The sequence below is a fragment of the Sparus aurata genome, chromosome 9, assembly GCF_900880675.1.
Source record: "Sparus aurata chromosome 9, fSpaAur1.1, whole genome shotgun sequence".
NCBI classification, from domain to species: Eukaryota; Metazoa; Chordata; class Actinopteri; order Spariformes; family Sparidae; genus Sparus; species Sparus aurata.
The window spans coordinates 10292267-10307617 of NC_044195.1; the positions used below are offsets into that span (position 1 = coordinate 10292267).

Below are 15351 nucleotides of genomic sequence, written 5' to 3' on the forward strand. Positions count from 1 at the left end.
TTTATGTGCTTATCAATTTTCCTACTTTACTTTTTGTGTTTTTGTCTTGTAATGTTATTGTTTATAAGTTATAAGTATAAGTTAGCCTGCGAAGAGAAAGATCTTCATAGTTTTTTTTTTTTTGTTTTTTTGTCTTTGTTTTCATGACTGAATGAACTGAATGAACAAACTGCCTTTAAAGCACAACACAGTTTCATACTGTTTTCCTTTGTTTATATGTGGCGGACCCTGCAACCTTTCTAGCTTCAAACCATGCTCTGGGACCTTATTTTCCATATTCCCTGATGGAAGAGGTTTGTATTATTACATTATCAGTGTTGTAAATATTAAAATTCCATGTTTGAATTCTTCTCCAAAACGACATAGTGCTCCTTTAATTAGTGGCCTAATTACAATTTTCAATAATAATAATAATAATAATAATAATAACAGCAGCATTTGTGTTCTTAGACCTATCATATATATATGTATGTATATATATATGTATATATGTATATATATATATATATATATGTATATATATATATATATATATATATATATATATATATATATATATATATATATATACTATATATATATAAATATATATATATATACATATATATAGTTTTGTATTCTAGTTTTCTTTATTACCTTAAGTTATACAAAGTTTCTTTGAATTGAACAGAAATAGGAATACTTTATTTTTAACCATATCTCCCACAGGCAATGAGTGATGTGACCAAGAGGATTGAATATTATCAAATAATTCTTATCTAAAGGTAAAAGATTTCCTCTGGAGCTTTCAGTCACATCTCAAGCTGGAGACATTACAATTACATCTTCAGTGCCTTAAACCCCTCGGCTATAAGAATGCCCTTTAAAATACCTCGCCCTTTTCATCACAAAGTCTAGATAAAGTTGAAATAGTAAAATGATGTGGACAGCGTAAAGCAAAACATAACATACCAATCACCAGTAACAGTTCGGTGTTGAGAGTACATAGTACAACAAAATACTAATAGTAATTACTCTCTAAGGTCTGTGGACAGTCTTTGTGCTACTGCAGTATATTCACTCATTTAAATACAATCATTAATATTCATGAACTCATTTACTAGTTATAGAAACTGTGTTTCATAATTCAAACTTCCACTTTTTAGGTTACTTGCTCCAGTTGCTTCTTTGCCTCTGAAGCCAGCGACAAATTAGCCCTTTACTCCCAGGCTGACTGAGATTTTTTTTTCTTTTTTTTTTGTGATAGAATTAAAAGAACATGAAGAATGAATAATGCGTATCCAGAGCCAGCCAAGCTTTAGTGCTCCACTCAAACCTGAAATAGGCCATTCACTGGCATCAGCATTTTCCCCTTATTTTCGTACATTTCCTGTTAGAATATGGAGCACCATGCAACTGTGGTTGGAGGAAATAAAAACAGTAACACAGAGATATTTTATGTGGCCTCATCCTTTACACGTACCCTCGCAATCTCCCCAGAGCCCAGGAAATGTGTCAGCCTGAAGGGTTCCTCCATAGTACCCCCATGGCCTGTGTGTGTGTGTGTGTGTGTGTGTGTGTGTGTGTGCGTGTGTGTGTGTGTGTGTGAGGGAGAGAGACAGACACACAGAGTGAACGTGGATGATGGATGTCTGCTGCTGCTGAAAAGCTGATGAATAGCCACAGGTCTCGGCAAATGTTTAGCGCAGAGAATGTCAGGTGTGAGGAAGGCAGTGTCGTCATTCACCGTGACACAGCCTAAGCAGATGTGCGAACACATCAGCATTCAAATGCCTCCACGGCAATTGTATCTTTCCCAGGATGTCATCATTATATGTTTCAGCTTTGAGCTCAGGAATCCTTGAGAGCTGTGACATATCTAAAAATATCCCTGCAGACATTCTCCCGGTTGAACTGCAATATTTTGACATTTTTCACAGGAAATTGAGTGATTTTAAGGACTACCTGTCTCGGGTGCGAATCAATATGGTAACAAGACAAAAAGTCTGAGGCCTGAGTCGATGGTCCTCGGAGACTGCAATGCTCTTACACGATCTAACCAAGCAATAAACTGACAATTACAGCCATTTCTCAGAGTGGTGCTTAAAGCAGGGCCTTGGGGTCAGAGGGATCTAAAGTAGAAATGCATGACAATATTGACAAGTCATCTATTTTGGCTGATAAAGGCTTTGAAATGAAATATCCTCAGTGGCCTCAAATGACAAGCTGTTAAGATGACGCTTATGCAACCATGACACAAACCGTCGCCTGACTGATTCCAGTCAAATTGAACATTTTTAAAAGCGTTGGTCTGCATCTGCAGGTGGGCCCTCATAATAAGACGGTGTATAATAATATGTTAACACTTCCACAGGAGAAACTTGACGCCCTCTGCAGTTAGGTGGAAAAATATACCTGCATATAGCGTGATCTGCAATCAGTCAAAATTAGTTGGAACGTATCAGCATATTGAATATTTGCAAAAAAATATGTAATGCTGGCATCCCTAATGTAAAGATTTTATGTCAGGAGGAGAGCTTGGATATGCAGAATCACTAGGAAATATCCAAATCCAATTTATTTTTATGACTATTTCCCGTCGGGGCAGCTGTAGCTCAGCTGGTAGAGCAGATCGGCTAGTGATCGGAAGGTTGCTGGTTCAAATATTGGCTGTCGAAGTGTCCTTGAGCAAGATACTGAACCCCAAATTGCTCTTGAGGGCCCTGTGATGAGCTGGCGACTTGTCCAGGGTGTACCCTGCCTTCGCTCGGAGACAGCTGGGATTGGCTCCAAGCAACAAACCCCGCGACCCCTTGAAAAAGGGATAAAGCGGTTGCAGACGATGACATGACATGACTATTTCCCGTCCTATGGATGTCTATGGTCTTTCTTAATGCATGTGTCTGGTTTGGATTGGTCTTTTTTTCATGTTGGGGTGTGAGGATGAATTGAGGAGTCTCACAGCTTGAGGAAAGAAGTTGCTCAGTAGTCTGGTGGTACAGCACTAAAACAAAATTTTGCTCTGTTTCACCAGCATCATAATATTTATAAATCTTAGATACTCTACCTCATCGGCATGCATCCTGCAAACAGCTGAGTTTAAAAAGACAAATTGTTTTAGAAATACATTGCATTTTAAATGGTTTTCCTTTCGTGTTCCTGTCAGTTTTCTGGGTTTTTGTTGTGTCTTTTGCTCTGGTTCCCTCCTGCGTTCTTGTGCTCATCACCAGCTTGCTTTCCCCTCCACACCTTCAAGCAAGTATGCAGCTTATTTTTCATTTCATGTTGAGACATTTCAATGTGTTCAACAGTTAATAGGTCGTGCACATTAAGAAAATGTTAGTTAAGGTTGTATAGCGTTCAAGGCATACTGTGGGTGACAGCTGCCAACTAATAGCTAGAAAGCATTCAGTCTTCAGCTCAAAGGTTTTTTCCACCAGAAACACTCACAGACAACAGTCAGTTTTATTATTTGACGTGGCATATGGATCTCCATAGACCTAACTTTAATTCATTTGTAGTCGTAGTTGTAATTTATGTTGTTTTTGGCTGTTAAATAATGAAGCTATTCATTTAAAGGCCTGTTCATTTTCACCAGTCAATCAAGCGTAAGCATTTGACATTTTCATGATGAAGTTCTGATCGATTTCCTGATATAATTTACCAATTTCTATCAACAATGTCATAAAAAGAACGTTGCCCTTCCCACCGATGACCGACAGCTCCATATATAGCACACAGACATTAAAACACATGGGTCTTTCAGCAAAGGATGCAAATCATCTTGATCACTGCCTCGTGAGAAACGAGCGAAGGAAAACCTTTATCTCTTCCCAGCAGATCCTCAGAGGTCTATTTTTTTCATTGACTTCTGGTACTTGAACTAATTTGTCCCAGCGGCAGCATATTGAGCAGCGAAAAATAACAGGATGGAACAAAAGTATGTAAAGAAAGGAAAAGTCAACAACGGGAAGTTGTTTTTAATGATGCATCTGGGAAAAGGAGAGGTCATGTGTGGGGTTTTACATTTAAAAAAAAAAAAAAAAAAGACATTGAATAATGAAGATGCAGAGAGGCAGAGGTGAGGTAGAGGTCGAATAAGTGGATGAAGGCAGGGTGCAGATTGACGTCAGAGAGATAAAATCCTGAACAGCCCAAAACACAATTATCCATAAAGGGGAAATGGCTTCTGTTAAGGGCACTTGAGTCCGAGCAGACCTTGACTTTGTGTGAACAACCCTGCGCCCTCCATTTCTTACGCTCATTTTGTGCAGGTTAAAATGTTTGTCCCTCCCCTCCCAGAGAATGCACAAAGACGCAACGAAGCAATGAAGGACTGAGAGGGTATTTCTGCCTGCTCACAGGCATTAATCAGCCTGCTATGGCTCAACGCTGCACGCATCCCAACTGACTGCAGACACTGAGCACAAGAAATTTCAGTCTAAAAGTCACTCCGCAGCTCAGAGCGGGCCTGGAGGTGGGCGACACGAGGGCTGAACTATACACTTTCATCCTTAGAGTGGTGATTTATGATATTCCATAAGCTGACGTCAACAAACAGCATTCCGATGTCGCTGTTCTTATCCTCCAGGTGTGGAACATTTGGATGAACCCAGCTTCAACATTTTCCATTGACGGTTCCATTCATGCTCCATTTTTTTTTTTTTTTTTTTTTTTCCATATGTGATATATTAGATCAGTCTTAACCATTTCTCTATAAATAACATGTTAGATATAAATCAGAGTTTGTCAGACTGCTATGCAGAAACCTTCAGATCATACATAGGAAGAACATTGTAAAGTTTAGTGCTGCTGAAGTGGAGATTTGTGTTTCAAAGTATAAGAAAAGCTCATACTGTGAGAACACTTTTCTGATACAAAATGGTAAATATGTTCTTTTTTTTTAATAACTTAAATATCTTTATTTATCCTCACCCTAAACATTAATTACTTTTATGTTTGCAAAATTGTCCAGAACAGATATCTGAAGTAAAATAAACACCTAAATGTTTAGTCTGGATTTGTTATGGAAGGCCAATGTTTATGTGTGTATTGTTTCCCCTCTGGATTTCTTGAAAATGTGACGTCCATAGTCTCTACCTCACTGAACTCAATTTTCGCCTCAGTGCCTCATTTGTGGTGTAAAGAGAAAATCTTACGGGAAATTAGAAAAGAAAATATTCAGTGCGAGCGTTTGAGTTTTGCAGTGGGGATTTTCACTGACCTCACTGTGAAGCCAGGTCACTTGCAGGTCCAGTAACATCTCTCATAATAAATCCATCAGTGTCAGATCTGCTGAGAGCTGCTCCTGGTCCATTTGTTTCCCTTCTGAGATAGAGAACTGAGAAATACGTCAAAATAAACCAGGTCTGTCCATCAGCTGCGACCCGAAAAGGTCGACTTCTGTTTACCTTACCGGGCCAGCAGAGTCGTTCGGTGATGCTGCTGTATCTTAAAATATCTTTTTACGTCAATGAACAAATAATCAGTGTAAATGTTAAAAAAAACAAAAAACAGAAAAAAACAGAAACATACCAAATGGTGAGCTGTTGTGTTCAATCATCACACAGCTTGTATGTTAATACATTGGTGTTATTCCATCATTAGCACTGTTTTTTTTAGTTTATTTTGGAGGGAGCACAGCTGTTTATCTCAGACGGCACCATCTCCTGTTCAGCACTGTGATCTGCAGCTCATCAACTGTGATCCTGCAGATATGCAGCAACAATATGACTTCCAGCACAATAAGCAGATGCAATTCTTGCTGCTCTGTAGTCTGGTAGTCTGGCATTGCAGCACATACTCCTTTATCTTTCCCAATGGCAGCAGGGTGAACAGGCTGTGGCTGGGTGGATGTCGTCTTTCAGCGTCCTTCTGGTTCTGTGCAGACGTCTCGCTTCACCGATGTCGCTGATGCTCTGTCGATGGTACCAGTGATGTTCTGGGCAGTTTGAATCCCCCGCTGTAGAGCCTTCACGTCTTCCTAGGCTATGATGAACCATGGCTGTTTGATTCCAGTCAGGATGCTTTCTACTTCACACTGACACTTGACACTTAAAAAACTAAATAAAGATGAAATTCAAACAACAGTATCAATTTCAATGTTTTATTGATGTAGTTTTTATCCATCATTAGGGTTATTTTCTCATAGATAGCTGCATTCAGTGCCACCACTCCGCACGATGAGTACATGAGTGTAAAATGAGTGGAGTTATGCTTTAACAGGTAGGCTTTTTGCATATATGTGTCTTATTGCAAAATGCAATTTATCTTCTTGTTTTATAACTGATAATGTGCAATATGTGTGAGAATACGGTGAGAATTTGGCGTGTGAGAAAACCAAAATCCTCACCAGGATTAGCTCGACCCCTAAATGAGATTCAAGAACAGCTGGGTTCTCTGGAGGGCATCTGAGGTGGACAAAATAACATGGACACCTTACAATGTGATACAATTCAGTACATCACCGATAAAAGCTCAGCCCTACTTCATTCTCATCAGAAATCCAACGTTAAAAGCTTCACTGAGGCAGAAATGACTCCTGAAAGATTCCCTCGAGAAGCGTGTTAAGACATATACAAAAAGTTGGCTTGGAAAGATAATGTGTGCCTGCAGCAAAAAAAAAAAAAAGTTTAAAGTACCGGATTAAAAGGTTTTCACCCAAGTTCAGAGAAATAAATAATGACAAAGAAATAATTCATACTTGATGAGGAACCAAAACCTAATTTTGCCAAGGGTACCAAAACGTCTGGAGCCGGCCCTGGTGATGATGATGAGTCAGAATCTGCTGTGATGTGCAGATAAGAGGTTACTGTGCTTATTTTCCAGTAACTCCTCTGGTTGGTCATGCATGATCTAGTTAATGTGTCCAAGACTCACTGTGCGGTGCATGTAGTGCAATATGCGTCATGTCTGGTAGCTGAATAACAGATGTACTGACCTTACCTAGTCCCGTCTACGTGTTCTGATTCCCTCTGTTTTGTCCAACAAAAGCAGGAAGAGCCAGCAGTTAGAAAACCTTTCAGGCATATATAATAATTGCTTTTATTATTATTGAAGAACTGAGGATGTGCATAACATCGCTTTGTTTTCCTTTTTTCATACGTCATTTCCATCCAGGGCTCTAGAAGTCAGTCGAGAATGGCTTTGTCAGCATCTGCCCTAATTGTAACTGTCATTATATACTCGTGTACTTTCTGCGGTGTTTTTATCCAAAGACACTCGGCTCCAAATGACTTCAGATGTAGTTCTTATACATTCTGTGTTATACTAATGTTTGCCTTAATGCTGAAAGGAGGTCGTCTCCCTCAGCTAATAAACCAGTCAACAGACTCAACCATGTTTTGTTAATAAACACAAAATTGCTGTCAAAGTCTGTTCCCCCGTTGTTATGCGTTTCCTCTTACCACCGGGACCAGAGACAGTTCAAAACCGGCATTCTTTCTACGAGATCAATAAGATATGAACCCTGACTACTTATTGATACATCCGGCTGATTTACTCTGCCTTTTCACAGCACTGAGATCAGGCTTTCTAGGTCATTTTATAGCTCGGTTATTATTCATGTCACTGTGTTGGACTGTCATCGGGTATTTCTCTCAGAAGGTGTAGATGGAAGCAGACAAAGGTAAGTTCATACTTAATGTCAAGTCTCACTCGGCAGTGATTCAGAGACTGTTGGTTCCACTCACTCTGTTGTACTTTCTGTCTTTACAAAGGCTGCACCGGCCTGCTCCCAGCACCCAGTCTCTACATCCAGGATTACCATGACGACAGAGGGGGATGCAGACCACATGAGAAGGATGGAGGACTACAGGACCAGCTGGAGGGTGGTGGTCACCTCCTCTCAGTGGGCTCAGTAAGTCATCCCCTCATTGAGACTATATAAAGCTACAGCTGACGTCACAGACTGTCTGCAGATTAGATTTATTACAGGAAGAGTATCCCTTTGTTCATATAATGTAAACAAATTCAACAACACAACAGGTTGTACAGGTGTGTCCACAGTGAGCCAGGAGCTGTTTCTGTGTGGCAGGGCGGGACCACTCTGCGTCTCTGGTGCTCCTGGAGCAGCTGAGGGTGGTCGTCAACCAATCAATCATCTGTGGAAGAGCCAGCACCACCGCAGACCACTGAGCCACTCTCTGCTTCCTGCCAGGCACTAAAGGACTGCGTGAGGACCCAGTGAGCAACCACAACCACCACCACCACCCTGCCTCTGCCTCTCCACCCCGACACCACCCTCTCCAGCCACCAGCCCAGAGGGAGAGGAGCACCCTGCCCGACCAGCACAGAGGACGTTGTTGTTGGCTGTGAACGCTGAGTCAGCATTCTTCACTGAAACATCAACACATTCAGCTCAATTATAAAAATATTCAACATTTTCTGCACTTCCCCCATTTAAGACTACATTTTTTGAGGTTTTCAAGCCTTAATTGCTCTTTTACACTTTCAGCTAGACACTCCATTCAAACTTGGAAACATTCCACACCTTGTCGACGTACAAGGCACCACTCCAATCTTTCAAATCTCAATGAAATGTTTCAAAATATTTAACGTTCTCTGAAACTCAGTCTTGGCCTTGTTATAATGGAAGTCACTTGGGAATCATGACAAACTCCCACGCCTTCATACGTTCACAGCGAAACTCCATTTTTCAAATAGTTCATAGTTTTTGAAAAGTCACCGTTCAAATCATTTTTTCATACTTTTGTGTGTATGGGGCAGAATGTTGGGAGCCAGAGGGGAGGACTCAGCTGACAGAGTGGGGGGGATGAACAAAGTCTAAAAAACCTTGTCTTCACCCTGCTCTCACTGCCACAGTGTTCACTCTACCAACATATTGTTAACATGCGCTTGTAGAAAAACGTGTGCTAGTCGGCTCAGGGGACTTTGAAAAGACAGGTGCGCTGACCACCTGCTGCTTTTGACTCATTCCCACTGTAACATCTCTTCAAATTCAAGCCAGCATTGCAGCTTATAGTACATTCTGAATCCTTCATTCTCACCTCACTATTACGACTGTTCATACTCTTCAGAAACGTCTTAAACCATGTTAAAGCCACCAGTGGCAGACCTTAAAATATTCCACATTCATAAATGATTGGCCTTATTAACATTTTCCACAGCAAGCAATGCACATTTAGTGTCAGCTCTTCAAAAATCTTAAGATATGCCACATTTTTCATATATCCTCGACATTATTAAAAGTTTTTACAGCCAGCATTCACAACTGCAAGTTCTTCATAACCTGCCTTCTCTAGTTATCATCTGCTTCTACTGTGATGGTGGGTTTGGGGAGCTCCACACACACACACACACACACACACACACACACACACACACACACACACACACACACACACACACACACACACACACACACACATTTCACTGTGTTGCTCAGAAATCCGATTGTGTGAGAGAAAACTGTATGTTAGCAGTCTGGAATACTGGAATATTGTGTTTTCATTACCTGAGAATGAGCCTTTCAAGTCTACAGAGGGAGCTGGTCCTCTTCCACAGCATCTGCCATGTGTGTTACTGTATACTTATATGTATACAGTAGATGTGTTATGTTTAGCCCATATAGGACAACATTTCTAAAATGTTTATTTTTATCATCTAAAAATAGTATAATGGATCATGGATCAATAAAAAAAAGAGCAGTGTTTGAAATCTTAAATCAATTAAATATTGTGCTAATTTTGATTTCCCACTGCCTACAGTCCAGCTGTTTGACTGGTTTGGTGTTGTTAGGTTTATTTAGGTTTTTTTTACAAAAATGTTTATATTAACCAATTCACAATAATGGATTTAAATATAAATGTACCATTAGCTATGAACAATAAAACGAATAAAGCTTTTCTCCTGCATTCTACAATATACTGAAGTGTCTGTAGTGTTAGGAAACTTCAACAGACCTTTCGTAAGCCTGAGAAAAAAAAAGAAAAAAAAACAAACAAAAAAGTAATTCTATTTTTTGTGAACTTATCCTTCAAGTTCCTGTTAAGGACCATTTGGTGTCTCTCAGGCTCAATCACGAATTCATCTGATAAAATTATCTGCTGCATGTGTATACGGGCTGTGTGCTGCTTCACAGAGGTGAAATGTGTTTGTCCCTTAAACACACCACAGCCTTTAAAATGTCCAGTGAGTAGGATTTTGGGGGATCTTCTGGCAGAATGACAGTGAAACGCAAATTTATATAACGTCACTGAAATGTGCCTAAAATGTGATAGCAAAGGACTAATCCTACTTCCTTTGGTAATGCCCTAAATTTCATGCAGCGATAAAAAGGGTGAAAATGTCCCCATTAGCTTAATAACACGTTGGCTTTAGCATTTAGTTCAAGTAAGCCTGACAACTTACAGCTCAGACTGTCAACCAGCTCTCACCAGTGATATATACAGGATGGATGGATGGATGGATGGATGGATGGATGGATGGATAGAGCTGGCGTTTGGTTTGTCTGTTCTGGGCTACTGTAGAAACACGGCAGTGTGACACGGCAGATGCTGTGGAAGAGGACCAGCTCCCTCTGCAGATATTAAAGGCTCATTCTAAGGTATGAAAACACAATATCCCACTATTCCAGACCCCTCCCATGTCTAAAAAGGATTAATAAATAAAGCAGCAATGAGCACATTTTACAAAAGAAGGTTCCATGTTTTTTTTTGTAAATGTTTGACTTTATTTTGCAAGGTTCTTCCTGCATGGGGCAAAACTGTACGTATGGCTGGGCACAGAAAAATCAACAAAGGCAACAATGACTTCTTGGCATTAGTGTGACAGATTCCCACACAACATGGACAACTTTGGAATAAGACAGAGGTGGACTTTCTATTACTCAGCAAATGTGTGATGTCACTGCAGAGGCTGGTCAACCAAAACTAACGGACACAGTGAACAAAGATCAGTTTCCCCGCTGAGAGGAGACACCCAACTACAGCGATATGTTAACATCTAATGTGTAATGCACTCTTTCAAAATGCTCCTGCATACCATGAAATATTAATAGTCACTTTCTACACACAACACGAAGAGTGTTTGGTGTCAGCCAGAACATCGGAGACAGTTTCAGTCGGAATGAAGCCATAAAGAATCACAATGTTTGTGAGAAATTCTTCAGTAACATCTACTGACAATACGTCCTATTCAACACATGCTGTCATGATATAGCACAGAAAAGGACAATCAACGTTTTTTTTTTTGTTTTGTTTTTTTTTAAATTTCTATGGATACAAATGTAAACAATATCTAATTTGGTGACCTAAGGCTTTCAAATCATTCAGCTGGAATGCAGAATTACAAACAAACTAGTTCCCTTTAATTGTGTTTCGCTATCCCTGAGAACCTTATTCATAATGAAAGAAAACCAAAGTCTTGAATAATAAAACACAAGTTCAGCTACAGATAAGCCTTTAAATATTCATAGTGGCCGAAGCGTGGGAGATGAAAACACAGGGCATTAGAAAAAAGAAAAAAAAAAAATGCCACAAAGGTAATGATGATAGCTCTGAACCAATGATGTTATGCTGCCAGAAGTGGAAAGGGGGGCCGCAGCCTTCACTCGCTCAATACTTAATTACTCCATGGATATTTATGAAGTCATTCCTGGGAATTTGACGGAGGGCATGAGAGAGCAGAGTCCAAGCTAACTGAAGCCGAGCAGTTCCAGGCCGAGGCACGGCAGGCTGACACAGAGTGAGCCGCCCAGAGGGCTGTCGTTTTGGCTCGTTGGTGTCATTCAGCAGAATGTGGCAGAAACACACACGTGTGAAACACACTGGGTACCCTTTAATAAAAACCCTGAATGCCCAAAGTGTACACCAGAGGCCTAGATGATTCCTCCCTGAACGGTGTGTGAGTGCAGAGCGGACTGTGGGATATTGAATGGAATCCATCCTCAGTGCACGGAGGGAGGATAAAAGTCGTGGACATTTGATCATCAACATGCAATATTCAGCCACTGAACTCGAGCATCTCCCATGCTTATGGTGATGAGCCCCACCTTATTAAAACATTGATGAAATCTCATTCTGAATGGACAACAGAGGAGGTACGAGACACAAAACATCACTACAGCCGTCAACGCGGTTAATATTTGGAAATGTACAAAGCATGAACAATGATCAAGGGCAATGCACAAGAATATTTGGCATTTCATCTTCTTGTTTTTCTTCTCCTTTGACTTGCTCTGGTCCACGACGTGAGGGAAGTGCAAGGGCACCAGGCTGCTGATTCTCTTCCACTTATTTTTTTTATTTTCTATGGTCATATCAGTAAGGCCACAATTTGAAGCAAACAAAAATTAGTTAGTCCTTTCTAAAAGCAAAACTGATCATGAGAGCCCTGAACCATACAGAATATTGAGCCTCTGTCCAGGATCTCATCTTCTTCACATCACTACAGTAGCACTTCACGTTTTACTGTCTTAATCATCCAACTGATCTGTGAGGATAACAACACAATATTCCGGATGGTTCTGGACTGGAGACATGAAGGTTCTGTACAAAAACACTGGATCCGACAGAGCAGGGTTGATGGGGACTTGATTAGGACCCTGTGGAGTGATTGACAGTGCAGCCTCCACTTTGAACCAATGATGCCCACCACCACCCACCACCACGGGTGTCAATCAGTCACACAGACCCCCACAGGGATAAGCAGGGGTCAGTATTGCATAGATACAGTATAGGGTGTAGCTTCTCACATATGCAGTCACAGTGTTTGGGCAAAGAAAAAGAAAGAAAAAAAGAATTCATAAAAAAATAATACTAAAAAAAACCCAACAAAACAAAATCACTTTTTTGTTTTTTCTGCCCATCAGAACATCCATGAAAAAGACGTCTCAAGTGGTCGGTCTAACTGTGTAGGTTCTCTGTTGGCATTATTACAAACGTGATCACCATGGTGTAAAAAAATAGCCTTTCGCTGAGGTCATCAAGTCTCCCACATCAGTGCTGATAGGGCCCTTGCCAGGGTCAAGGGTCACAGTGCAATGACAAACTGTGCAGTGCATCGTCCCCCCCCCTCCCTGCATGCCGCCCTCAGAGCTCCTCCTTCCTCTTGCCGACCTTTTCCTGATCACGTCCTCTCAGGCTGCGCATGAAGCCCGTGAAGCCCGCCTCCTGTGGAGAGAGGGACAGTCAGAGTGGGTAAAGCAAAGTTTCGGCGATCATTTTCACTACTTTCAGCAATTTGTCAGACTTGAAATGCCTTTTTCTAATCTAACAGACATCGGAGTCCCGTCATCATACATTATCTCAACCTAGCCCGACAGCGTGGAGATAAGAGCAGTAAACACAGAATGCAAACACTGTTGCCAAGTTCAAGGTCAATCTTCTAAGCCTTATCCAAAATAATCAAGATGTGCCTCCATTATTCTCTGCTGCCAAAAGTCTAATTCTCCACTTGAGGTAGTCTGTGTGCATGACCCCGGCCCCTTTGCCGTAAATAATTCAGTTATTCAGTACAATACTTTTATCAGCCTGTAGTGATCTGTCCACAGGAGAAAAGGTACGTGCGGCAGCTTAGATTTGTCGGTATAGCTAACCGGCTAACTTTGTTTCAGGCTGCAGACGCTGAACACAGCTTAGATACAGACATGTGGTGTGGAGACAAAGAGGCTCTTAAACCCAGCACTGGGATGTTTGTCTGATGCTTCATCAGTATGTCAGTTTTGCCAGCAGGGATGCAGGAGTTGATCTGCCTACTCCCTTCGCTGCAGACATGGCAGAGTTATCTCGGCTGGGTGAGACAATCGGAGGTTGCGATCAGTGTGACTCTGGGGATCAGTGGTGACTACAGCGGTGAGCTGGTAAGCACTTCCTGCCTTGCTGCAACTCTGAGAGGACACTATCTCAAATACAGACGCACACAATGACCCCCACCCCTAACAATGATTCTTTAATTAATTTGTTTTGTTTCATTTTTTAACACAATCATTCAGTAAACACTTAATGTATTGATACATTTCAATAACGATCTAGCCTGCTGCCATGTACAACCTCGCCAAGTGGCTCATGTCAGCCAGAAAGCAACATGCATGTCAAACTATGATGACAGAACTCTTTGATAGGTTGGTAGGGCCAATTGCTTTAGTTAAGACGTCATATGCTAAACAGCAAGGTTATGCCCCAAGTAACTGTGGCGCAACCAATATTAGTAGCTGATGTAGTTACTGAATAACTAACGGTTATTAAGCCTCTACAGTCCTCAAAGCCTGACCTACAGAGCAGGTGTGACCAAGACCTCTATACGATTCTATCGACCTCATATTCGACTCCTTCACATTGATTCTCTCCACTCTGTCACTCCTGTACTAACTGTAGTAGGATCAACATCAACAGGTTATTCTAGTGGCACGTATCTGCAATACAGATACAACCATGCTTCATGTGGGATCCTGCAACATCATACATCTCAGGGCGCGCTGCATGAAAGACGAAGAGCACATTTCCTGTCTAACTTCTGTCTACATTCATCTGCAAAGCCGTAAACACTGTGAGGCTTTTAAAATCCTTACCAACTGTGGAAAGACTGGCTTCACACATTTAGAGACTGTCCAGATTTACAGTCAAATGTGTGATATAATTAAGAGGCTTAGTCAGGAGGAGAAAACATTTCAATTCTGAACCCACACACACACACACACACACGCACAACAAAGGATAAGGTCTGCTGACTTGCTTATTTTTTAACTAACAGACTCTACATGATACTAGAAATATTTTCTATGAACAAATTGGTATTTTAATTGGCCTTTGGGGAGTCCCTGGCATAAACAGGGAGCTTCTGCGTGTAGCGTGAAGTAGCACTTACCCCACGATCTCCGCTGTATTTTTCCACAAACTTGCCGTAGTTGTAGTAGTTAAATGTCGGGTAGCCCTCCACCCCTTCCTGCTTACAAAGGTCGTGGTTCTGTCCTTTTGTACAGTCCACAGCAGCGTACACGATCTGAGGAAAAACACAGCAATCACATTCAGTGTGCTGTTACATGAAGTATCATTCTGATATACAGACTACCGGGCTGACATTCAGCATGTTTCCGATCACTGGAATTGGTGATTTTAGTGATCACACTGCTGATAAAATAAAAATGGTGCAGCATCCTCTCACACAATGTCCCGCCCATTACAAAGTCTGATAACAAATACCTGCCGGTAAACACTGAATAATCTGGATCTGCAAAGTAACAAGTAACTAAATCTATCAGTTAAATGTTATGTAAAGTACCTCAAAATTTTACTTTTAGAGCAGTACTTGAGTAACTAGTACTTTATTTAATCACTGGTTGATTTTCATTTTTACTGCAAATGAATATCAGTCCCAAATAATGGTTTTCAGTCTCCTTGGTTTTTCTAAATC

At 40.9% G+C, this 15351-nt stretch overlaps 1 protein-coding gene across 1 annotated transcript in view; it reads right to left on the minus strand.

Annotated features, from left to right (window-relative positions):
- Positions 1-10641: 10641 nt before the first annotated feature.
- pdia5 (protein disulfide isomerase family A, member 5) overlaps positions 10642-15351 on the minus strand; it is a 67565-nt gene continuing 62855 nt past the window's right edge. The window contains exons 16-17 of the mRNA XM_030429000.1: positions 14806-14940; positions 10642-13112 (exon numbers count right to left, since the gene is read on the minus strand). Coding sequence (XP_030284860.1) covers positions 13032-13112; positions 14806-14940 — 216 coding nt within the window. The 3' untranslated portion in view covers positions 10642-13031. The remainder of the gene's footprint in view (positions 13113-14805; positions 14941-15351) is intronic.